General features: G+C 35.6%; 3 protein-coding genes across 4 annotated transcripts; all 3 read left to right on the forward strand.

Annotated features, from left to right (window-relative positions):
* Window positions 1-280: 280 nt before the first annotated feature.
* On the forward strand, window positions 281-1,412 carry LOC145067990 (uncharacterized). The gene is made up of 3 exons (XM_079014998.1): window positions 281-800; window positions 889-1,093; window positions 1,178-1,412. The coding sequence occupies exons 1-3, from the start codon at window positions 281-283 to the stop codon at window positions 1,410-1,412; spliced, it is 960 nt and encodes a 319-aa protein (XP_078871124.1).
* A 1,146-nt stretch (window positions 1,413-2,558) lies between these two features.
* On the forward strand, window positions 2,559-6,106 carry LOC145070117 (uncharacterized). Its single transcript, XM_079017063.1, has 8 exons — window positions 2,559-2,896; window positions 3,048-3,160; window positions 3,279-3,328; window positions 3,474-3,707; window positions 4,556-4,708; window positions 4,820-4,915; window positions 4,994-5,014; window positions 5,864-6,106. Exons 1-8 carry the CDS (start codon window positions 2,616-2,618, stop codon window positions 6,029-6,031), a joined length of 1,116 nt encoding a protein of 371 aa, XP_078873189.1. The 5' UTR covers window positions 2,559-2,615; the 3' UTR covers window positions 6,032-6,106.
* A 13,689-nt stretch (window positions 6,107-19,795) lies between these two features.
* On the forward strand, window positions 19,796-21,588 carry LOC145069216 (F-box/kelch-repeat protein At3g23880-like). Of its 2 annotated transcripts, none has more exons than XM_079016166.1 (2): window positions 19,796-19,997; window positions 20,205-21,588. In XM_079016166.1, exon 2 carries the CDS (start codon window positions 20,244-20,246, stop codon window positions 21,384-21,386), a length of 1,143 nt encoding a protein of 380 aa, XP_078872292.1. In that variant the 5' UTR covers window positions 19,796-19,997; window positions 20,205-20,243; the 3' UTR covers window positions 21,387-21,588. The 2 variants fall into 2 exon arrangements, with proteins under 2 accessions (XP_078872292.1, XP_078872293.1); XM_079016167.1 differs by having other exon boundaries at window positions 20,222-21,588.
* The last annotated feature ends 5,704 nt before the right edge of the window (window positions 21,589-27,292 follow it).

Here is a 27,292-nt window from a genome sequence, read left to right on the forward strand (position 1 = left end):
TACTAAGTTATGTGAAATATATCCTTCTATTACTTGGTCTCCATGTGCAGCGCATTGTCTTAATCTTGTATTAAATGATCTTTTAGAATTGGATGATGTGAAAAGTTTGGTCAATCTTACATCGAGGGTTATTGTTTTTGTTTATAATCATAAGTGGCCCTTGAATTGGTTAAGAAAAAGACCCGGTTGGAATGAAATTATCCGTCCAGGTGCTACTCGGTTTGGTACCTTGTTCATTGCATTGCAAAGTTTGTATGACCATAAAGAAGATTTATAAGCAATGGTCATATCTAATGAGTTTAAGAAGATATTGAAAGTGGGAAATGTGGTTGAATGTAAACAAATTGTCTTGAATGAAATCTTTTGGAAGAATTGTTTGATTATAGTGAAAGTAATGACTCCTTTGTTAAAGCTTTTGCGATTGTGTGATTCGGATGAAAAACTTGCAATTGGTTATGTTTACGAGGGCATGTGTCGGGCAAGGAGAGGGATTAAGGAATTGTTTAAGAAGAAGAAGGAATTATACATGCCTTACACTAACATAATTGATATTCGTTGGGATAGGATGTTAAGAAAAAGTATTTATTGTGCGGCTTATTGGTTGAATCCCGTTTTTCAATATGATCATGCAAATCGTTGTAAGAAGCATGAGGTGTTTCAAGGCGTTCTTGAAAGGGTTGAGAAGACTTTTAAAGGTGATGGCATTTTAAATATTACATTGAATTTAGGCAGGTTTCGTGATGTTGAAGGTACCTTTAGTAGATCTACTACCGTTGCTTCTCGTAATCTTCTTCATTCAGGTATGATTTAAATTTAATGTGTGATTATTATATATAAAATATTGTATTTTCTAATATATATTTTTTTGCTAACTATATCTTTTTGTAGATGAGCGGTGTAAGTTATTTGGCAGAGATATTCCGGTTTTGCAAAAGTTTGCTATTAGAATATTAAGTCAAACCACATCTTCTTCCGGTTGCGAACGTAATTGGAGTGTATTTGAAAGGATTCACACGAAACGGAGGAATAGGTTGGAACATCAAAGGCTAAATGATCTTGTATTTGTTCATTATAACTTGTGTTTACAAAATAGGTATGGTATCTGTCTAAGATATACTATATTACTATGCTATAAAATGACCAAGTTATATTTGAGATTTTTGTGAATTTTTTGTAGATTGAAGGTTGATATGAGTTCTTACGATCCTGTTGACTATGAAAATATTGATAAGACAGGATGTTGGGTGGTTGAAGAAGAGTGGGAAGGAGAATTTAATTATGATGATTTGGAAAATAAGCTTGATGAGCAAGAGCATGAACTGACTTCTGAATCACAAGGTAACCATGTTGATCATGAAGTTGATAGTGAATTTCAATTACTAAGTGACCGCGAGATCGATGCTTATAATTAATACTCCAATTTCTTAAGATCCATGATTTGGTTTGGTCGTGACGCGTTTGGATCCGTCTACAACTATGTTTTCTTTTGTTATTTATACTCTATGTGGTTGTTTGTTTTGTTTAGATTGATCTATAACATGTTATTTATACTCTATGTGGTTGTTTGTTGTGTTTAGATTAAACTTTATGGACATAAATTATTGGTTTTACATGTCTATGCAGTATGCAGGAAAATAAAAATATATGAAAATAGAAAAAGACCATAAACCGGGTTGAACCGGTCATCACATCGGATCAACTAAAAACTCGGGTTTTAAAACATTGATTTCAGCACATTCTAACAACAATTTCAGCAAAAAAAAAAGTATTTTCAACAAGAATCATAACAATTTCAGCAAAAACACACATCAAACAACAATTTCAACAATTAACGATTTTTAGCAACATTTAACAAGAATTTGAAGCAATAAAACGTATTTTCTTCAATATTTTCGAATTTCCAATATCAAAAAACAAGAATTTCGGTGTATTAGAGAGTTTTCCAGAAAGATTAATCCTCAATTTCATGTTGGAAGTGAAAAAAAAAAAAGATTAGAAAAAGGTAAAATCTGTTTGTTTGGTCGTCTGGAGGGCGGCGATCGGAGAGGAGGGCGGTGATAGGCGGTGCTGATCAGAGGTGATGGTCAACGAGCGGTGCCGGAGCGAAGATGGAGCAAGGGTTCAGTCAATGGTGAGAAGTTTGGACGAATGGAGGCGGAAAAGAAAAGAAACACATTTTTTTTAGGTTAAAGCACTTCGCAGACTTTAGAAGAGACTGATGCATGTCTGTGTGGTGAAGACCTCGTGCAGACCTTTTTATGTCTACTCATTTCAGAAAAACAAACGCACTACAAACATTTGTGTTTGCACATGGTATGCATCGTGGAGACAGAAGAGATCATGCTGCAAAAAAAAAAAAAAAAAAAAAAAAAAAAAAAAAAAAAAAAAAAAAACCTTGTTAGACAATAAAGAATATGAGCAATAAATGACATGGACCCTACTTGGATTAGAAGAAACTGGTGAACATTGACGAAGGGGACCCCCACCCTGAACCTGACGTGTCACCTAGTGAGTGGCTAAACAAGATTTCGGGAGATGGTGCAATATAACACCAAAAATGCTTTGACCTGCTACGACAACCATAACCGTCATCTTCAACAACAGAGCTCGTGTTAATGGCGCTCAGCGTCCTCCCAGCATCAAAGTGCGGCAGCCATTATCAGTTTTACAGAACAAACATAATTCAACAAACGACGAGAAAATCCGCCATGATTATCCGAATGACGGCGTCAAGCGGTGGAGGAGCAGGGGGTCAATTGGCGTCGTACGAAGAAGGGGAACTAGAAAGACCTAATTGGACAGGTCAAACCCCTCTTTCTCGCCTTGTTGGTGCCCTAATTTCATTCAAACCTCTTTATTCTGTTCTCAAACTTGGTGCCAGACAAGTTCTCATCAGGTTCAAACCAAATTCTGCATCCACATCTTTGATTTCTTATCGTAGTATGAGTATTTGTGGATCAGAAGTTCATATTTTCCTTAATTCTACATGTTATAGAATCTATTGCGATTAGTAAGTTCACTAGCTGGTGGCATTATACTTTTTACAGTACTGCTGAGAAAACCAACGTACCATGGCGAGAAATGACGAAGGAGATTTTAGAATCAGATGTTTATAAGGAAATGGAGAGCATCGAGAATCCCTCCATAGTCTACCCTGACTGTAAATTTCTCTCCCCTTTCTTTTAGTTTTATAAGGAGATATTAGAATCAGATGTTTGTAATTGTAGATTTAGCGACTACAGTTTATGATAAATTTAATGGTTGATCTTTTGGAACAGATTATCTCAGTCCTTTCCATGCATATGATGAAGGCAACCTATCTTGGCTGGTAAACATTCTCTCATTTTTCTGAAAAAAAGATTGCATAGGTTTTTGATGAAGCATATCAAAGAAAAATGTGTAAATAAGATATAAACTGAAACTATAATGTTGTAAATTGTAATAGAAACACATAAAATCTTGTTTATAATTAGGCTGCTGCAGAAGCTGAGGCTGCAACAATGTCAATGGTGAGGAGGGCTATACCTGATGCTTCTTCACTTGATGAAGCAAATGAAATAGTTCGTGGAAATTGGCTTAATGCTATTGAAAAACACCATCAACAGTATTCAGGAAACTTGGAAATTAAAGACATTCTTGACATTGGATGTTCTGTAGGTGTTAGCACAAGGTTTCTTGCTGATAAATTTCCTTCTGCTAAATTGACTGTAAGTATGACCTTCTAATTCCTCCGTCACGATAATTGTGTTCGTGGATTCCGGCGGAATCGGAATTCAAGATTCCATTCCGTGGCATTGTTGGTTGCCAAATGGATAAAATTCAATTCCGTCGGAATCCTTCAAGTTCCATTATTCATGGAATGATGGAATTCACCTTTCCATGATCATTTAGAATTCTTTACATTCCAAATCCATTGACCGATTGATAAACCAAGTAGAAATAAGGGAAAACTCCATAAAAGTCTTTATATTTTGGCCTCATAATCGATTTAGTCCTTGTATATATTTTTTATATAATTAAGTCCCAAAAACCGGCACTTGTATTCATTTCGACCCTTTTACCCGGTCAACAAGTCACCCTCCTTTCAAAATTTACACTTTTGGTCCAGATTTTAAATTTTTATTACAATTTTGGTCCAAAATTTACACTTTTGGCCCAGATTCAAAATTTTGTTACGAATTCTTACACCTATTTTATAATAAATGCATTTGTATACAAACTCGCTTTAATAAAAAAAACTAAATTTATGATGAATTCGTAAAAAAAAAAAAATTGAAATCTGGACCAAAAAGTGTAAATTTTGGACCAAATTTGTAATAAAACTTAAAATCTGGGCCAAAAGTGTAAATTTTGAAAGTAGATTGACCTGGGTAAAAGGGTCAAAATGAATACAATTGTCAGTTTTTTGGACTTAATTGAATATAAAAAAATATAGAAGGACTAAATCGATTATAAGACCAAAATATAAAGACTTTTATGGAGTTTTCCTAAGAAATAAAGGTCATCAGCCATTTGACATTACTTATATTTTTTTATTTCATATTATGTCTCACAGGGTCTGGATCTATCACCATACTTCCTAGCTGTTGCTAAATACAAGGAAAAACTAAACCCCCAAAAATCAAATTCATTTGAGTGGATACATGCAAATGGTGAAAACACAGGCTTGGATTCACAATCATTCGACATTGTTTCAATTTCTTACGTGGTATATACCTCTTTATCGATAATTACTTCAAAAAAAATCCAAATCATATTTTATTGCCATACAAAATATGAAAAGTAAAATAATTCATCAAAAATTCAAAACACTTTGCAGCTTCACGAATGCCCAGCAAGAGCTACAGTAAATTTAGCAAAGGAAGCGTTTAGGTTGCTTCGCCCTGGAGGAACTTTTGTTGTGACTGATAACTCGGTAATTCAATTCCCATTCCGATGTTCCTTTCCATTCCGATGTCATAACCTAACATTATAGCATGTCTTCCTTTTGCAGCCAAAGTCCAAGAAACTTCAGGTACATAACTTTAAGAGTAAATTACACGAATGGTCCCTATGGTTTAGGATAATTTGTGCATTTGGTCTCTAACTTGTTTTTTTAACTCAGAAGGTCCTTACTGTTTGTTTTTGTTACGCGCTTGGTCCATGTCTTACCTAAAAAAACTATTTTGCCTTTGATCTTTAATTTATTTAAATAAACACACCCTCAACCCTACCCTCCTCACCTTCCCTTACATACTCCATCATTTTTTACTATTTAAATAATAGTCGTTTTAGATAAAACAGAGACCAAACACGTAACAAAAACAAACAGTGGGGACCAAGCGCGTAACAAAAACAAACAGTATGGACTTTCCGAGTTAAAAATATAAGTTAGGGACCAAGCATGCAAATTACCCCAAACTATAGGGACCATTTTTTTAATTTACTTGTAACTTTAATTATGTATTTTCTAATGACATGGTTTTAACTTTTTATAGAGTTTCATGATTTTAATAAAATGGGTTAAATAAAATAAATAGCAACTTCGGGGATGTTTGATAGTTGTTGATTGAGTCAGAAGTTTCTAATTATGGTATCAAACAATTTGAATCTGATAATCAAACGAGTAAGAGGCATATCAAACACCCCCTTATTTTCATTGGTTTGTTTATATAAAATCGGACTTTCACTTCTTCCAATTACAACATCGTGCTTTGAACATTCTACCAACTAGGGCCATATCATTAAAATAAAAAATCAATTTTCACTACCACAATGGGGTAATTTTTCAACTTAAAATATCTTAATATGAAAAAAAAAAAAAAAAAAAAAGTTCAATGATATAATTATTAACTAAAATCATTGATTTGATATATGTTTATAGCAATTATCGCCGGTTCTATTTACTTTAATGAAGAGCACAGAGCCTTTTCTGGATGAATACTACTTACTCGATTTGGAAAAAACCGTAAAGGATGCCGGCTTCGTCAACGTACAAACAATTCTTACAGATCCCAGACATCGAACTCTAACTGCCACCGTGCCTTATTGATGTGCCTTTTTCTTTTTCTTTTTTTGGTGGCATCGAAATATGTGGTTTACCAAGTTTAATAATAATTTGTTTACATCTTTTGTTGTAAAGGTTACTTAGGCGGTTAGGCCCTGTTTATTTTCTTCTTTTTTTTTTTATCATATTTAAATAAGATTTAAGAAAATAATAACAAATTTGGAAAATTGGAGAAAAACATCAATGAGGACAAGGGTGTAACAAGTTTTGAATGGTTCTTACTTGGAAGCTTACGTAATCACCTTTATCACACACATATGTCTTAAACATTAAGGTAACGAATTTGGAGAAGAAACAAAAAAGTAAAGGAAGTGAGAGAATGTGGTGGGGATGAAAGTGACGGTGATAGACTCTTTTTCTCTTCCATGTTCATTTTCATTTTTATACTAGTTTTTACATGAAAGAAGATATTATTAGGTTTGGATCAATTATTGGTTCAGGGTTTACGACTTTCGCCTAAACCAATTATTTACTGGCATACCGGGTAAGGCATCGGTCTTTTCATATGGAAAGTTTAGTATTCGAGTCTTTGGATTTTAATTAGAAGTTGATCAATAAGGGTACGGGTGTATTAGACGTTGGTGATGATTTTAGTGTCGTCATGTTATTTTATGTAATTGGAACAAATATTTGAACTAAGAGGCTTTATAATTTGTATTTTAATACATGTATGGGTATGTGCTAAGTAGGGCCGGTCCAAACGTATATAGGACTCAGGGCAAAAAGACAAAAAAGGGCCCCTTAAAGACAAATATAATAAAAATTAACAAAAAATATCTATTATTTTTCACTATAAACACGTTCAATTAGCAATAACAAACAAGTCAAATTGTTTATGTTTTGGGCTGGTTTGAGTTTGAACCAACTTTAGGTCCTAAAAATCATTTTAGTAATAATTGGTTTATATATATACACTATATAACCCATAAATTTTGGGCCCCTGGAGTCGTGGGCCCTGAGCGGTCGCCCGGGTTGCTCACCGTCTTGACCGACCCTGGTGCTAAGTGCACGCATTTATAACATCGAATTAAAAGTCGGTTCAACGAGAAGCCAATGGTCCGGTGTTTTCAAAGGGGCGATTGGGGTCTAGGGGCAACGCCCTTAGTGGGATCCAAGGGGCAGAGCCCCTGGTTGGTGTCTCCAAATTTTATATATAGGAACATAGTGGGAAAATCGAATTCTTACGTTTTGATAAAAAAAAAAAAAAAAAAAAAAAAAAAAAAACTATAATGAAAATAATTAATAACGAAATAAAAAATACTTAAAAATATAATATAATAAAAGGGGTAAAATTAAAATATAATTAAAAATTATAGGATTAAATGTATAAATCATTATAATATATTGACCACTCAATATATATTAACTTGTCAATAAAAATAAACAAAAACACTCACATTCCAAACATAATAAGTGGCGATAAGTGGTCAATTGCATAGTAAAAAACTATATAATAATATGCTCTTATAATAAGAGTAAACTTAAGTTTATAAATAATTTATATTAATTTTATGAAATAAAGAAAAAAAAAGTAAACATTAATAAGTTTGATGCAAGTGAAGTGATGGTTGATTTGAATAAAATGATTGGAATATATATTTTTAAGACGAGTTAATGACATAGAAGCACAATAATGTTTTCAATTTGGTTTTAAAAGGTCTTTCAACTAATTTTTGTACCCCTGACCCCACTAAAGTGACAAATTACCTGCCAAAATAAGGTTTTCTTCATTTTATTACCGGTTACCCGGTTGGTCAACTAAAGTCAAATGTGATGTGGTCTATGAAATCCAGTTGGGTGTCCAGTTAGCTTACTACATAAGCTTCATAAGGGTTTAATAGATCCACTCTCACTATTTCTTTACCCTCCGACGAACACCAACCCTTTCGACCATGTCTTCTTCCTCCGAATCCTATAACACCATCGCTATTTACCGTGTTGAAGTGAATCCTCCCTGCTTGTGCCGCGATCAGCCTGTGTCGAAGCTCAGAGAAGCCTGGAAGCCTAACGACCCAGCTCGTCGCTTCTACAATTGCACAAAATCAATGGTAATGTATCATTCGTTACAATCGATAACTTTTAACCCTAAATTTTAATTTTTCTACTGCAAACCCCCTATTTTTATCGATAACCCCCCCCCCTTTATAATGAGAAAACCCTAAATTATGAACAGTAAAACCCTTTATCTGGTGTGTGGCTTTCTTTTGTAGATATCCAATGACAGTTGCAACTTCTTCCAGTAGCTTAACCCAACATTACCAAAACGCTACAAGGATATGTTATGGAACATGAAACTTAGGATCGACGACCTTTTGGTTAGGAATGGAGAAGTTGTTGAGGTGTAGAAGAATGTGGAGAAGCACAAGATTCTTAGGAAAGCTGAGAAGGAACTAGTTGAAGCTAGGATCCAAGAACTACTCATTGAGATTCAAAGTCCGAAGAAGATGTTGAAATGTTGTTTTGATTGCTCTAGTCTGCTTGTTGTTTGTGGTCATGTACTTTAAGCTGGTCTAGGTGATGTAGGATGTTGTGTCATGGTGTATAGGTGTTTTTTGGCTCATGGCGCATATGGGGATGGTCTTTTGGGTTATTAGGTATTTGGCAATCAAGTTAAAGCTTTGTTAAGTGATGCAGGGTGTATAGGGTTGTTTGATGGTGTGGTATATGGAATGATGGTCCTTTTGACAATTTAGTATAGGCATTGTACTCTAGCACCATTATGTATGGTCATGTAACACCTTTTGTATTGAATAATTATATAATAGAAAGCCTAGATTTCTGTTCTATTTGTCAATCAAGTTATTAGTGGAGCATGTATACTGCATGAATTGTTATACTACATGAATTGTTATACTGCATGACTTGTTATATGGTCCCCAAAGAATGCAAGTTATATGGTCCACTAATTATATAATATCATGCATGAGTTGTTATATGGTCCACAAATAATTTTTTAAGTAGCATGGTCCACATAACAATTCCAGGAGGGACAAGAAACAAAGGACCATCTAATGCATAAAAAAGACATAAATGACATAGGATCCCACAAGAGAATGTATTAATAACCAAAGTGAGTGCAAAACATTACATAACAATTTAGACATATAATCTTTAAAAGCGAACATCCTAACATGTTTTTACTACAAATTCCAATACAAAGCATTGCATACAAAAGCTTACATAATAAAGGACACATCCCATGCAGTTCCCATGCAAAAACTACATTAAGTTGACAAGTTTTTCTGAAGTGTTCCCCTCTCCATTCTTTCCTATAACTTGGGTTGCTAATTTTTTCTTGATGATTATTTCACTCTTTTTCCTCATCTTAACCTAAGGAAGTACAAAATTACCCCTCTCCCTTGCCACTTGTGTTCTCCCACTCTCCCTAGTACCTTGTGTATCCCCACCTTCCATTCATGTCCTACTTCCACTTGCCACTTTTGCAGTCATTTTCTTCACATTTTCACCCTATTATACACACATAATAAACACTTAAATGAAACATATTGATTAAAAAATAAACAAAAAAAATATTAAATAAGGAGTTATATTTACCTTTGTTGTCTTAGTCCTCTTAACCCTAATACCATATGTATCCCCACCTTCCATTCTTGTCCTACTTCCACTTGCCACTTCCACAATCCTTTTCTTCATATTTTCACCCTGTTATACACACATAATAAACACTTAAATGAAACATATTTATTAACAAATAATAAATAATAAATAAGAAGTTGTATTTACCTTTGTTGTCTTAGTCCTGTTAACCCTACTACCATGTGTATCCCCACATTCCATTCCTGTCTCACTTCCACTTGCCACTTCTGCAGTCATGTTAACCCTAGTTGGTAACTTCTTTGCTCTTGGCCTATCAAGAGTTGGACATGTATTCTTATTATGTTCTTCCACTTTGCATAAACTACATGATATCTTCTTACCTCTTTTAGAAACTCTATGGTTTCCACCCTTTTCCTCACATCTCTAACTCCTTTTGTTTTTGGCCTACCAGGTATCCTTCTATTCTTGGGAGGTAAATGTAACATTCAAAAATATGGTCCCAAAAATTTCATAATAATAATAGATAAAATAGTATTTTCCAAAATCATCCAAATGTTTAAATAACAACCAAAGTATCAAATGCCATAAAATCAGAGTAAAACATCATAAGCAGAATCCCAAAGGTTTGTGCGATGCAGCCATCCCGAGATCTTCCCTTTACAACTGGAAGTATCTGAAAATAAACTAAAAACCGTAAGCACAAAGCTTAGTGAGTTAGCCCAAAATACCACATAGCAAACATACAATAAACATATTGTGGGCCTTACCCGACATCGAATTGAGCTCGGTAAACGGGCTCCACCCAACATACAATAACAAATATCGAATTAACATATACACATGCAATAAACACATAGAATCATAGCATATAAATAATCATCAGGCCTCGCCCGGCATCGGGCCTTAGCCCGTAAATCATATAACCACAAGCACATGCAAGAGTCACAAAGACAGCTAGCATACTAACAACATAACATAAACATGGACTGGCATTGGTGCCTTTGACGAGCTAGACCCGGTAAGGAAACACACCTCGAATACGGAATGATAGTTGAACAGATCCCGGCTCCGAAAATCGACTCTACTCAACCCCTAAACTGAAACGATTTCCTTAATACAACTCAAAATGCCCAAGAGCCCCATATAGGTCAAACTTGGTCAAAGACTAAAGTCAAAGTCAAAGTCAATGACTCGAGTTGACCCAACACGCTGAGGTGTCCTTCAACTCGCCGTGTTTCTCCATTAATTTGCAAAGTCAGAGAGAAACGGATCCAACTCGTCGAGTTTATCAATAAACTCACCGAGTTCTCCAGAAATCCAACATCTTAGATCATTAAGCCAACACAATCAAAACTAAGAGCTTCACAACTCAGATCTCAACTAGAATGGCATCTAGAAGGGTAAAGTTTCAAACTTTACCCATAGGAACCACCAAAATGGGTTCTAAACCCAAACCCTAGGCTTAAAAGGGTGATGACTTAATCATTAAGCACTAAATCACCAAAGGCATAGCCCCAAACTGCAGATCTGGCCCTTAAAGCTGAATGGCCACGTAAAGTTTCCAACTTTATGCTCATGCATGACTAGGAGAGGCTCAAATGCTCACAAGAAGCCAAAAGAAAGACTCAATGAATGCATGAAGCCCTTAATACCATAAAGTTGGCACCTTTATGCCAAAAGAGCTCATGAAGATCTTAGATATGAAAGAATAAACACTTGGCACGATCTACTACCCCAACAAGCACCCAACCATGGCTAAAAGCATACAATCTAACCCAAGAAGAGATCTAAGAAATTATTAAGCAAGGTGGGAACTTGAAACCTCAAAAACTTGGCAAATAAGCTAGTGATGTTGGATCCAAGACTCATTCTTCAAGCCAAGTAACTGCCAATTCCTTAGCTCCTTCAACAAGCACCAATAATGAACACTCAAGGCTCTCCTCAAGCTCATACACTCAACAATGGAAGGAAATGCTCGATTTTAGGGTTTCTGGATAGAAGAGGTTAGTAAGGAGGCCAACCAAGGGACTTAAGGACTTTAAATAGGATGCAAGACCCTAAAAATTTGGGTTTCCTTCCCAGCTGCCAACTAGCCGAGTTCGGGAAATACAGGACCCCGATTTGTTGGGGCGAGGTCGGTCAGCGAGTCATGGGGAGTACCGAGGTGGTACTCAAGACTGCTGAGCTAATTCAGCAAGTTTGAAGCAGGCTCTAGACAGCTCAGAGTCGGCAGAAGAGCTATACTGACAAGTTCCAGTTATACTTGGAGTTCTAGGTGGGAGATACGTTTCTCTAAAAAGTATCACCTTGGAAAGGTGTCAATCCGGTTCAGGAAGCGGGGCAAGTTGGGCCCCAGGTATATCAGTCCCTGTAGGGTTTTCACTCGGGTGGGTCGGGTTACGTATCGTCTAGATCTTCCAGCCTAGCTCAGCCTGATTCATAGCACCTTTCATGTCTTTCAGTTGCGGAAGTGCTTGGTGGATGATTCAGCAGTTGTACCCTTGGAGGATATTCAGATGGTTGACCGCCTAAACTATGTTGAGAGACCAGTGACAATATTAGATTAGAAGACAAAAACCTTGAGGAACAAGGTTGTAGAGCTAGTGAAGGTGCAGTGGCTGCACCGCAAGGGGTCAGAGCGGACTTGGGAGCCCAAGGAGGAGATGAGAGAGCATTACCTAGGATTGTTCAAGGCAGCAGACTTCGAGGACGAAGTCTGATTCAAGTGGGGGAGAATTCTAACGCCTGGTTTCCAGTATGAATTTATTTTTCCAAGTATTTATATTTTCTTGGAAGACTATCTCGGCGAGTTGGTAGCCTCAACTCAGCGTGTCGAGTTGTTTTTGGCCGCGAAGTTTAATGAGTCAACTCGATGAGTCGGGGTGTCTCAACTCAGCGAGTTGGCAGCTGGGAAGGAAACCCTAATTTTTAGGGTGTTGCACCCTATTTAAAGGCCTTAAGTCCCTTGTGTTGGATTAGGTGTGCAAGCCCACAACTATAATTGGTATGTACTTGACTCGATAGTAGAATGGTCCTTTTGGGTTGCCTTCACCAGAGCAATTTGATAGGATGGACATTTGAGAAAGAGGTTATTTGTGATTTATTAATATATTATATGAATAATATATTAATTGAGAAATCATATTATTTAATTGGTATTGATCAAGAATTAATTTGGAATTAATTTAGTGATCAAAAGAGATTGATTAAATTTACATGGACTGATTAGGTAAATCAGTAATACTTTGCGCATATGATCCATGTTGATTAAGGATGGACTAAACCTATATGAGAGTCCATGAAGGTTTAGTCCAAAGGGCCTATGAAATGTGAAGAGTCATGGTAAATTAGGGTTTACATGTAAGAAACCCCAAGAATTCCACACTATAAATGTAACCCCTAACTCCCTAAAATCGGCCAATGCATTCCAAGGTGAAACCCCAGCCGATTTGTGCTTCATAACCTCTCTCTCACAAGCCTCCATTTGCTTTTGGTGTTTGTAACTTATTAGAGGTATCACACTTGAGGTACTAAGCTCTTGAAAGGCCAAGAACTACAAGCTACAACTAAGAGGTATTCATCTAACTAGTTTTTATGTTGTATATCTCCATTGCATGCTAGCTAGGGTATATGCTTTGGATAAAATGAAATTGCATGTATAACTTGAGAAAACTTAGATCCAAAGCATTAGGGCTGTATGTGCACCATAGGGATGCTATAATGCTCAAAACCCATCACCTTGGTTGGCCTCCTTACCAACCTCTTCTGTTGAAAAACCCCTAAATTTGAGCATTTCCTTTTGTTGTTGAGTGTGTGAGCTTGAGGAGAGCCTTGAGTGTTAATTTTTGGTGCTTGTTGAAGGAGATAAGGAATTGGGAGTTACTTGGCTTGAAGAAGGAGTCTTGGATCCAGCATCACTAGCTCATTTGCCAAGTTTTTGAGGTATCAAGTTCCCAACTTGCTTAATAATTTCTTAGATCTCTTCTTGGGTTATATTGTATGCTTTTGGCCATGCTTGGGTGGTTGTTGGGGTAGTAGAACGTCCCAAGTGTTTATTCTTTCAGATCTAAGATATTCATGAGCTCTTTTGGCATAAAGGTGCCAACTTTATGGTCTTAAGGGCTTCATGCATTCATTAAGTCTTTTCTTTAGGCTTCTTTTGAGCATTTGAGCCACTCCTAGTCATGCATGAGCGTAAAGTTGGAAACTTTACGTGACCATTCATCTTTAAGGGCCAGATCTACAGTTTGGGGCTATACCTAGGGATGAGCATGGGTCGGTTTGGGTCGGTTTTTGGCTAAAACCAAACCAAACCGTAGAAAGTCGGTTTTTCGATTTTTAAACCCATATAGGTTCGGTTTTTGCATGGTTCGGTTTTTCGGTTTTCCGGGTTGGATTTATGGGTTTTCGGTTTTAAACCGTGGGTTTATGAGCTCCTATTTTTTTTTTCTAGTTTTTGGGTTCAAACCTAGTGAAAATACGTTGTGATAAATAGTATTGTATCTACTTTAAATATACCAAAATAAAGAGTACGAATTCTAGTATTATAAAAACATGAAAATGTTTAAAATATCAAAGTTTAACACCATTAACAGTTTATTGAAAATAAACATAAAGTATTAAAGAGATAAAGTCTAAAGTCTAAAACTAAAAGTTTAAAACATAATAAATAATATATATGTGGGTCGGTTCGGTTTTTATGGGCGGTTTTATACGTCAAAACCGAAACAAACCGTTATTTTTCGGTTTTTGTAAAATTTAAACCTAAACCGTCGGTTATTGTTTTGGTTTCGGTTTTTCGGTTTCGGTTATATCGGTTTTTTTCGGTTTTTCGGTTTTTCGGTTCGGTTTTTGCTCATCCCTAGCTATACCTTTGGCGATTTAGTGCTTAATGATTAAGTCCTCACCCTTCTAAGCCTAGGGGCTAGGTTTTGAACCCATTTTGGTGGTTGCTATGGGTAAAGTTGGAAACTTTTCCCTTCTATATGTCATTCTAGTTGAGATTTAAGTTGTGAAGCTCTTAGTTCCGATTATGTCGGCTTAATGAATTAAGATGTTGGATTTATGGTAAACTCGACGAGTTTATTGATAAACTCGACGAGTTGGATCGGTTTCTTCCTGATTTTGCAAATTAATTGATAAACACAGCGAGTTGAAGGACAACTCGACAGTCGTTGACTTTAGTCTTTGACCATGTTGACCTATAAGGGGCTTTTGGACATTTAGAGTTGTATTAAGGAAATCGTTTCTGTTTAGGCATTTAGTAGAGTCGATTTTCGGATCCGGGATCTATTCTTCTATTATTCTGTATTCGAGGTGAGTTTTCTTACCGGTCTAGCGGGTCAAAGGCACCAATGCCAGCCCATCTTAATGTTATGTTGTTAGTTTGCTAGTTATCTTTATGCCGGGTGGGGCTTGATGAATATTTGTATGCTACATATCTATGTGATTATTGCATGTGTATGTGTTCATTTGATATATGTTATTGTATGTTGGGCAGGAACCGTTTACCGAGCTCAGCTCAATGTCGGGCGGGGTCCGATGCCAAGCGGTGCCCGATGACAGGGAGGGGCCCAATATATTTTATTGTAAGTTTGCTATGTGGTATTTTGGGAGAACTCGCTAAGCTTTGTGCTTATGGTTTTTAGCTTATGTTTCAGGTACTTCCGGTTGTAAAGGGAAGAGCTCGGGATGACTGCATTGCACACACCATTGGGATTCCGCTTATGTTGTTTTACTCTGATTTTATGGCATTTGATACATTGGTTGTTACTTAAACGTTTGGATATTTTGAAAAATACTATTTTGTCTATTATCAAAATGAAATTTTTGGGACCATATTTTTGAATGTTACACACAAACTCACGTATGTTACGAGACATTTTTTTCCTTTCGTATCTCTTTTTAATGTCATGTATCTCAGGTTGTATTCAAGGAGAAAAATGATAGATGTAAGTAAAAGTTCTGAGATAGAGAATTGAATGGAACTTGTTAAGTTCTTTTTTTATTATATTGATGTAATTCTTATTTGTTTGCTATGGTTTGTATGATGCTTAATGGTAACATCCAATGTTTTAATCATAAATATTTTTGTGGGACCGATTTTGTTAAGTATAGGTTAATACATGTACTGATTTTGTTAAAACCATAACATTTTAAAGTTTGAAAACATCTTTAAAAATTTAGGGTGTTACACATATTGTAACGTCCTAAAATTCATAAGTAAAAATTTCATTTTTCAAGTCAATCAATATCATTAAATATCCATATCATCGCAACAAAAGTATGTCACTGTGAAAATAGTTATCAAAGTACAATCCCAAAAATCATAAAAATGTTGAACAAGGGTGGATGTGCTGTGATCAAGTTGGGACCTTCCATTTTGATCTAGAAGTACCTAAAACATAAAGTTAAACCGTAAACACAAAGCTTAGTGAGTTCCCCAAAATACCACGCACAACAAACACATAAATATAATAGCATGTGGTTGTGTCGCGTCCATATCAACCCCCGGGTCCGTATCAACCCCATATAACAACAAGTAATTGTGTCGGGTCCGTATCAACCCCCGGGTCCGTATCGACCCTAAGTCCATAATGACTCTAAGCCCATATTGGCTCCATGCATAATTTATACAATCATATCAGTAATAATCACATACATCCTACGCATACAAATCAGTGGGTCAACATTGGTGCCTTCGACCCACTAGTGTGGTGAGAAGAATCACCTCAACTAAAGATATCTAAAACACACACTCGAGTTGCTACTACTACGGCTCCTCACACTGATCATAACCCAAAATCAATTCTAATTAAGAAATGGATTCTAACCCCATAAACAAAGGTCCAATTCATCATCTAACTTACTAAGGGCAAAATACCATTTTGCCCCTCCCATACATGACCCAACTAGACAAGGCCCAAAACCCATAATGGACCAAGGCCCATAAATGGCCCAAAAGGTTTTATGGGAGTACGCTCGACGTACCGCTTACTACGCCCAAGGTACAGCTCGATCTCGAAAGCGTTATGGGGCCATAACCCACTACGCTCAGGGTATGCCCCGTGAAATCCCCTGAAGTACAAACTTTCTTTTAATGTCTTAATGCTTTAATACTTAACGTCCAAGCTTCATACCTAACCCTAATAAACTTCTAAAATCATAAATTTGCAACCTTTATGCCTTTGCATGGCTACAACGAGCCCAAAACCAAAGCCCTAACTCATATAACCATTTAAAACTCCATAACTCTTGCATGAAGGAATACCAAGTACCAAGCTTGCATTTTTATGACATTAAACACTCTAAAATGCTTGAAAGGACAACTCAAATTATCTATAATTGACAATACTCAAGAGACCAAGATTTTTGGGACAAAAATGTCATAACTTGCAACCTAACAAGATCTAGCAAGGCAAGCATCAAGATTTGAATTTTATACCTCCAGAAGATGCATAAGGATGAGAAGAATCTAGGTTCAAAAGCTTGAGAGCAACACCATAACTTTAAAGGTTTTCCTTCACCACCAAGAAGACCAAAATATCATTAAAAAGCTTCAAAACTTGCACACAAGAATTAGGGTTTCGAGATGAAGTCTAAGAGGGATGGAGGCTGGAGGTAAGGAAACGTTTGAGGCCATTAAGTTGTTTAAATAGGGTCCAAACCCTAAAAACTATTGTATGGTAAATTTCTGTTTATTTCAACAGCCTGCAGACGTTAAAAAACAATCAGACTTTTTATTGTAGTTTGCAGACGTTTGGTCCACCTCTTCTATTGCACATAGTTGTAGATGTGGTCCGTAGACTATATACATTTTAGTTTCGAAAAAACAAACATCATCTTAACCTATTTCAATAGCTTTTTTTAATGAATTTAACATATTCATCCACGTCTATTTAAAATGATCCACAAAGCATCCTCATTTAGTTAGTCGTTTTTAAACACAACATATTTTAATCAGAAATATTTTAAATAAATATTATCACTAGACATCAATATATAAACATTTCAAAAAAAAATTATAATAAAAATAATTAACTAGTTAAAGAAATAAAAAAAAAGTATTTCAAACTAGAATATAATTAAGAGGGTAAAAATAAACAATAATTAAAAAGGATGTTAGATGTGTAAAACTTTATAATATATTAACCAATTAATATATATTCAATCGTCAATAAAATTAAAAAAAAAAAGTTATACCCTATACTAGTAATAAGTGATAATAAGGGGTCAATTGAGTGGTATAAAACTATAAAATAAGCTTCTCTTCTCTTGGAGATGGTGTTATATAATTTGGATAATTGATTTAAAGAATAAAAATAAATTTATAAATAATTTGTATTATTTTTGTGAAATAAAGAAGCAAAAACTACACATTAGTAAGGGACAATTTGGAGGGTCTGAATTTTTAAAAAGTCTGGATTTTTCAGAGGGTCTGAATTTTTAAGATATTGTTTGGTTGAAACTTTTGAATTGATATGTTGAATTATAAAAATGATCATTTTACTCGTCTGTTTTATTTTTAGTGAATTTAAATATATGTTTATAAAATAACGAATCAATTTCTTAAAAAGGTATAAAAAAATATAAACATCATATAAAATCCAAATGAACATAAATCAAATTTAAAGACAAATCCAAATCAAACATAAATATTTTTAAATCTCATTGTTTCTAGTTCGGGGAAGGGTAGTGGGGCGCGTCTCAAAGAATTTATTCATGTTTGTTTGAGTTTTTGGAAAAATATTTAAAAATGATAATATTATTTTTATAAATAAGTAAAATACCTCCGTTTCTACTTCCTATTTATCTTTGGAAAGATTAAGATGTATTTTTAAAAAGACTATCAAACATTTCATTTCAGAAAAATCAAGAGGTTGTTTTTCATTCTTTAATTAAAAGGCAACAAATATGACCTAAGTTTGATGTTAGTGAAATGATAGTCTGATGCGAATAAAATGACTTAAGTGGATATTTTTAAGATTTTAGAGTTTTTTTTTTAAGATACTCATAAAACTAAAAAGAGCGATAGTAATTTTAACACCTTGTCACATAAGTTTTTTGAGTTTATTAGTTTTTTGAGTTTTTTAGAAGTCATATAAACTTAGGGGATGTTTGACAAAGCTTAAAAAATATGTTTTTTGACTTATTACCGATTTGATACTCGTATAAGTCAAAAAAAAAAAAAAAAAATTGGTTAAAAAACAACTTATAGCTGTTGGTAACCTCTAATAAGTCAAAAATGAATAAGTAACATACCCTTTACTTATTAAAAACTCTTATTCACCAAATAAGTTATAAGTCAAAAAAGCATAAGTCTTTTTAAATAAGCTTTGCCAAACACCCTCCTAGCATGTATACCTTGTAAAAGTTGGAAAGTGATGGTATGCCAATTTAATAGGTTTGATTTGCAAAAAAAAAAAATAAAAAAGTAAAAACAAAAATAAAATAATGACACCCAATGAGATCACTTTTTCCTACTTTCTCTTTCCTCTTTACTCACGCAGTCTCGCCAGCAAGTTAGAGGGCCTCATCGGTGACGCCATTTAGCGTAAGTCAAAGAGCAATGTACAAACGTCCTTAGTAAGGGTGTGCATTTGGACCGAACCAAACCATAACGGTTTGACAAAATTTGTGGACCTTAGACCGGACCTATTGTGGCAGGTCCAGGTCGGGATTTTCCAATTCTTGTATCCGTTGGACTGGTACAACTTTAAGTACATATGATACAACTCGTTTAAGTCTTACATAAAGTAAATTTATCTATTAGGATTGTAGGGGTGATTATTGGATCGAACCAGAATGGACTGACTCTTAGATCATACCGGTTTGGAAAAAATTTATGGACCTTAGACCAGACATGTTAAGACTTACCAAACTAGGTCTAGATCCATATTTGAAAGGTCCAAATACTCACCCCTAATACTTAAAATCTCTTAGCACCTCCGTTCCTATAACTTAATAATAAATTAATACCAAAAGGCTTGTAGTCCAACGGTATCCGGTGTTGCCTCTCTCTTTGAGGTTGAGGGTTCAAGTCCGATCGTAGACATAGGTTGATTTAAGGTGTAATTTAGGAATATGTTAGATTTGTCGTTTCAAAAAAATAATAAATTAATAAAATCATATAAAAAAATAAAAATAAATAGTAATCATTCAAATAAACAAAAGCATCTTGTTGCCCGTGACAATTGTCCTAAAAACAGGAACATCACCTAACCCTAGAAATCTCTGTGGTTACTTGGATCCTAATCTCCTAATTCATCAGCGGTGATCGCACCAAAAAAAAAAAAGCAATCGTCTCTCAATCGAATATTCCTTCAATCAAAGAATACATCACTACTCCCACCAACTCTCACTTAACTCTCTTCACACTCGCTGATTCTACAAGGTATGATAACTTCTTCGATTGCTTTCATAAATCTTCATTTTCTGTTCTAACAATCGTCGATCGATATGCGTTTTACCCTGATCATGATCCTGCGCTTGTGATTACAATTCGATTCCGATTTCAGACTCATATTCATCGTAGTGATCAGTACTGACCACTTAACTGTAAAAATTGTTGTTATTTTGGAGAATTGATTCATTTTTTCAGATATTTTGTTAGAACAGATACGCGATCAATTGAGGACAAATGAACAGCTCACCGAAGAGATGTGCGAATGAGGTCTCACTTCTTCCCTACGACTTAATTTTCAAAATTCTTCTTCTCCTTCCTGCAAAAGACATCTTAAAGCTAACTCTCGTATGCAAAACATGGCGTACCCTGATAAGCAGCCCTAATTTCATCGAATCCCACACCACTCGCTGTGAAAAAGTTCTCACATTTCTTAAACAATTCTCCGAATCACGCCCAAATACATTCGATATCAACACCCATAACAACAACAACCAATTCACACTCTTCGATCCAAATCCTCCCAAAAAGCAAAAACTCCAAATCTATCTAATGGAATTCAATTTCAAACACCAAAACGCCACAATCACCGACCCAAACATTTCCGGTTTCCGCGAAATCTTAGCCACATGTAATGGTTTAATTCTAGCAACAAACAAAACCGGAACTTTACTAATCTTGAATCCCACAACCCGAAAGCTCCTCCCACTCAAATCCGGAACCATAGTTCAAACCCGCGATGAATCATACGGGTTTGTATTCAGCCCTAAAACCCAACAATATAAAGCTATACACGTATTCAGAGACGAATCGGGTCATATAGACACTGAAATACTAAGCTTAAGCACAATGCAATGGACTGGGTGTCATGTCCCCACTTTCGGGCTCTTCCGTGACTTCACACACAAACCAGTTTCCACTTGTGGGGTTCTTTATTGGCTTCCAGGGACTAATAATGTAAATTACATAATCTCAATGGATATAGACAAGGAAAAGTTTTCCCGTATAGATCTTCCAGTTACAACGGGGATGAATGATCGACTTATTGAGAATGGTGACTTGTTGAATTTTGTTGCACAATTGACGGTTTACCGGATTCAAATATGGACATTGAAACGGGCCGAATGTGAGGAAATTTGGGTCAAGAAGTGTACGATTAACATGGATTATGATATAACGGGATTGATTCCGGTTTTCATGACGAAAAACGGGAGGTTTTTGGTTTTTAAGAAGTGGAGAGAAGCGGTTTATGAGTATGATATGGAAGAAGAGGAAATGGGGAAGGTGGTGGTTGATGGGGATCGGAATTTCAATTATAGAATGGCGTTTACGCATATGAATACGCTTGTTTCATGGTCGAATTCCACACCGTTGTGGTAGTAGTATATGTGTGTATGATCGATGTTTATATCATATTTTTATCTGATTGAACTTATTATCTGATAATTGTAGTCGAGTTAAAGATTGAGTGGGAATATAAGTTCGAAGTATGTAATTGTGTTCGAGTTTGTAAACGTTGGGCTTGAATTAAAGAAAAAAACCCGATGGATTGTGTTAATATGCAAGTATAGTTGGTGTATAATTTTGGGTTGTGAGCTTGTGATTGTTTTAGTGCACATTTTTGGAGCTATTTATGCTCAAGTTTTGTTAAGAGGGCTAATGTCAATGTTTTAAAAACCGGTTTTTTAGTTGAACCGGTATGGTGACCGGTTCAACCGGTTTGACCGCCGGGTTAACCGGTTTTCATAATTTTCATATTTTTTCTTATTTTTCTATATATACATACATATATAAATAATGAATTTTACGTTTACAAGTTCAAACATTAATCCAAATACATTAAAATAACATATAACTATAACTTTTAGTGTTTTACATCAATTCATATACATCATAAAGAACATAAAGTATAATAGCGAAACAAAATATAGTTTTAGATGAATACAAACAACATCAAAAAATTTTATACCATTTACCATGTGTTTTTATTTAGAGAAAACCAAATAGATTTGAAAAAAAATCATCAACATTTATTATGCAAATGATTATTTTCCATGTATTTTTATTCGGTTCAACCGGATTTTTTTTAAAAACCGGCCGGTTCAATTCGGTTCAGAAATCGACGTATAACCAGTGATAGTTGAACCATTCCTTCTCCCGGTTCCCGGTCCAACCGGTTCGACCGGCCGGTTCAAACCAGTTTTTAAAACATTGGCTTATGTAGCTAGTAAATCGAGTTTGAACTTAGTTTAGTTTGTCAAATTGAACTTAAACCAAATCGAGCTCGAGATTTAGTTTTGGTTGGCAAGTTTGTTTGTAGTGCCATATGGAAGTTTTCCAAAATTAAAAAAATAGAAAATTAATAAGGTGTTGCTATAGCCTATATGTACCATATTATTAATTGTACCCCAAACTTTTAATTAACCTTTAATTACATATTAATATCAACGGCATCCATTTTGATTTTTGAAATTTTAATTGTCTTTTTTTTTTGTCTTTTTTATAATTTATAATTTATAATAATAATAATTAATTGTAAGGTCAAGCCTTAGAATCTCATAATGTAAAACAGTCATGTTGACTCAATCAACGCCAGCGTGAAGTTAAGTTTGTAATGTCGTGTCAGCGTGATATGTACATCTTATGTAATCTCTTGTAAATGTAAAATATATGTAGTTAGTTTGCAGATCCGATATCTTAGTGATATTGGATATACTTTATTGTTATCGTAGATTAGATGATATCCCTGGTTTGTAAAGATTCACATCGTATTTACTTTTCTATATCTACTAGGGTCTAAATCATTGGTTGATCATCGAACCCTAGAGCTTTATGCTCGTTCTATTGGTGGGAACATTTTCTTAGTGAAAATCTTTGTATTAATTCTTTTGTGTTCTTTAGTTTATTTTTATTGTTAATTAATGTCGATCAAGGAACCCACAAGTGGTATCAGAACCGGTTGCCTATATCAAATAATCATGTCTTCCTTTTATTCAAATACCACTAAAACCACTTTTGATAACAAAATTCCACAGTTCGATGAAAAGAACTTTACCATGTGGAAGTCGAAGGCAATGATGGTCCTTGAAACTATAGACTACTCAAAGATAGATATCACCAAAAACGGTCCTCATGTTCCTATGTACCGGCTCATGAAGGATAATGTCAAAGAAGATGAGTTAGTCGAAAAACATGTTCGAATTCGACGATGAAGAGAAACATCTTGTTGCTCTTGATGTCAAAGCCTGTGTTGCTATAGAAAACTCTCTTTCATATGACATTTGTCACTTCGTTTAAAACTGTCGATCAACCAAGGAAATGATGGATACGCTGACTGTTGCCTATAAAGGTACTGATGAGATAAATGTTGTTAACAAGAACAGTCTTAATCGTCGATATGATCAATTTTTTTAGCAAAAGAATGAGACACTTACACAGATCTTCAATCGTTCTAATTGCCCGGTGAATGATATGTGTCGACTTAAGATGAACAAGACTAGAAACTCTTTGGTTCTCAAGTTTCTTGATTCACTAAACGATAGCGGAAGGAGCATCACGTAGATGTTTTGAATAACAATGAGAAAATCGAAACCATGGATTTAGCTTGGTAATCTTTGTAATCATGAAAAACGAAGATTTTAAGAAAGGAAATCATGCGAGACACTCACAATGACAAATATGTGGCACTCTATTCGAAGAAGTCTCCTCAAAATAGCGACAATGACTTCTCTGATGAATCTGAAGGTGAAGTGTAACGTCCGTGTTTCTGGGCTAAGCATTAGTGCATTGATGTAATAGTCAGGTCAACCATTGTAACCTATTTTTAATTAATAAAGATGAATTATTTGAGTATTATGTGAATTATGTAAATGTTTTATACTTATTTATAAATGTATAATAAATAAAGGATAAAATAAGTGTCAAAATTAAAGTGTTAGATAAACTCGATATCGATGAAGAAAGTTGTAGTGGTCGTGACAAGGATTCCAGACATATAAAGAACGCCGAAATCCAAGTTATAATGAAGAAGTTATGACTTGTCGAAGTTTCGCGACAAAACCGACACGACGTTATGTGACGTAAATAGTGAATTTGCGATGGATGACTTTTTAGCCTTAGCGATCTAAACAAAAGTCGTAGTATACGTTAAACCAAGAGTGTGCATAAAAAGAACGCACAAATCTGACTTCGTATGAGGGAGTTATGATTTTTCTAAGATTTGGCATAGCAATGCACAACCCAAAATTCGAATTTTAGATCAAGCAGTTTTTGGCCAGCACGACCTAAATGAGAATTGAAGATCTAATTAATAGGAGCTCAACGATAAAAAGAGAGACGAAACTGGAGTCCGTATGTAGAAGTTATGAGTTTTACACGGTCGTTAACAATGTAATATTCTCCTACTGTTAAATTTAAAATCGGTCGAGAATTAGCCGATTGAGTCTAGATGAAAGTTGTAGATTATGTCTCCACCTACTCATGAATATAAATAACGTCGAAAACGGAGCTCGTATACGAAAGTTACGAGGTTTAGAAGTCGGCAGGGTGTTGCTGAAGGTGGTGACATGGTTGAATCTGGACCATAGCTTTCTCCCCAAGTCTTGCCACCAGATGGTGACATGTGGCACCAAGTTGAGCCATGTTTCACCCTATAAATAGAACCCCTTTCACCCTCATTTCTTCACACGTCCACCTTGCTCTTTCTCTCTCTAACTTATCTCTAAACCTTCCATAATCCTCCCTAAAGCCCTAGGAAACTCCCCTGGAGCTAGAGGAAAGCTCCGGAGCGCCCGACAGCTCCGAGAAAAGAGCTTTTTGGCTCAGAAGCTCTGCTCCAGTGGTGCCCGATTTTTAGCAAAACTCGCTATAAGTGAGATACGCCTACCGTACTTTAAATATAGCTTATATTTAAATATAATATCGTAATTATGAACCTATAACTAAGATTTATCAGTGATTCAAAGTTGTTATATTGATTGATCTACTTACGAGAATGTTGTCTAGGCTGTGATTTAGTGAGTTGTTTAAAGTGGGATTTCCAAACAGTATACTTCGTATACCAAACGGACCCTACCTCCGATATGATCCTACATGGTTGTTCCTTACTTGATAGATCATGAAGTAGACTCTGAGTTAATGACGGATCTAGACTAATAATTAGTCGCAGTAAATATTAGACTAAAATCTAGTGGTAATAATACTAGGTTTCGTCGAAGGAAATCATATTGTTAAAGAAGCGAAGTGCTGCTTGAATTTCGAGTCGTCACTTTAACAAGTGAGTGCATAGTCACTTTCATCTTACACATAAATATGAAGTAGTTTATATTAATTACGTGCTATGTGTGCATATTATTGATTTACTTGATATCTATGATGGACGAACATTTTTATACGAGTTTTAAATGATTTAAATTGTATATGTATTTTATATCTACAAAAATATTTGGGTAAAACATGAGTAGATGAAATAGATGATGTGCAATAAAATGATGAGAGGCCCTAATGTTGATGATGATCCAGTCATCTAGCGGAGTATAGATGACGACCATGAACTATTCTAGACAGTCCAGTGGATCGCTAGCAGGCTCGCAACCTATAGGTGTTTGTGAACAATGTGTTCACCGGTGTACTACATCCCCCTCATAGTTGCCTTACGCACATTTATTGCTGAGGAACCCCTTATAAGTAATGTCCATCCCGATGATAATCCTTAGGCTAAGTCCCTTATGTTAGGTGTTTTAGGGACGTAAAGTGAGGATAACGGGAACGGGTAATCAAGCTATTGTTGGTTGATGAAATTAATAAACTTATTTATTGTGGGTTGAAAACCCTATGTGCTCACCAGGCTCCCAAGCCTGACCCACTAAGTTTCTTGTATTACAGGTAGTGGCACTCGAGCATAGATGTGATGTGTGGATGAGGGATTACAAATTATAGGCCTGTATATATGAATAAATGTTGTAAGGCTTATATTGTACTGTTTATGCTTTTGATCTGTATCGAACATGACATCCCGAGGTTTTTAATGAAATACATTTATTCAGAAATGCTTTGATAAATCTTTATCATATATTCTTTTGGGAACAAATTCCGCAACACTTTTATTTAAAATATTACTTTGATTTTTAAACAAAGCATAAACAAAATCGGTCTTTTCTAGTCGCGAAAATAGGGATGTCACAGTTGGTATCAGAGCATTAGTTTAAGCGAACTAGGAATTTATAGGATTTCTAGACTTAAACTTAGAATGCTAAGCGATGATTGTGAGATGAGTGTCTACTATATTTTAGACACAAGCACTAGTTTATTTTAGGAAAGATACCTAAAATACTTGTATGTGCTATATGCTATTATTTGTTCGGATCTATGGTCTGTTGCTGACCGGATCTGGAAACCTTATGTGTTCAGGATTCTAAACGTACGACTACGATATTAGAACTAGCATGCCAACGTTTCAGAGAGATAAGGATGATTTAAATGTCTTTCCTAAATAAAGATCTAAATCCACCCTATTTAGTGTATAGATCAAGATGTCAATAACTCGAAGTGGAAACGCAAACGGAAATAGGAATCAACACTCGTAACCTCAAGGGATTGAGCAAGTACCTATTGTAGCAGCCGCACTTGAGCCAATCACAATGGACGGGGGTACAAGCAATGATCCAGATGATGTTGGATCATCAAATGGAGGAGACAAGGCAATTAATACTACATGATAGGGATGAACCTACGATGCCAATTGAACAAGCCGAATTGAACGATGGACAGTCAGAAGGAGGGAACTATAGTAGGACCGTTGGTTAAGCCACCCCACCAATAGTTTGACGAAACAACGAAGATGATGGAGACGAAAGGAATGGATGCAAGTACAACGATTTTCTAACTTGCAAGCCTTCGACCTTCACTGGGAAGGAAGATCCGATCGGAGTTATGGATTAGATCTTGGAGATGGAGTTGGCCTTCATGATGTGTGGTTGCAGAGACAAGTTACATACCACATTTGCAGCACGCCAGTTCAGGGGAGGCGCGGTTCATTGGTGGAACACCTTGGGGAAGACTTTGAGCCCCAATGAGCCCCAGCAACTAACGTGGGCAGAGTTTTTGGTGCAATTCAAGCGCAAATACTGCTTAGCCCAAAACATGCTCGAGTTAGAGAACTAATTCCTAACTTTGAAGAAATGGAGCATGTCCATTGATGATTACTCCAACAACTTCACAGACAAGATGGGTTTCGCTTTGCACCTTGTCCCAGACGAGATGACAAAATTGACAAGTACGCAAAGGGA

Source organism: Lactuca serriola, chromosome 8 (genome assembly GCF_051521515.1).
Source record: "Lactuca serriola cultivar US96UC23 chromosome 8, Lser_US96UC23_V15, whole genome shotgun sequence".
Lineage (NCBI taxonomy): Eukaryota > Viridiplantae > Streptophyta > Magnoliopsida > Asterales > Asteraceae > Lactuca > Lactuca serriola.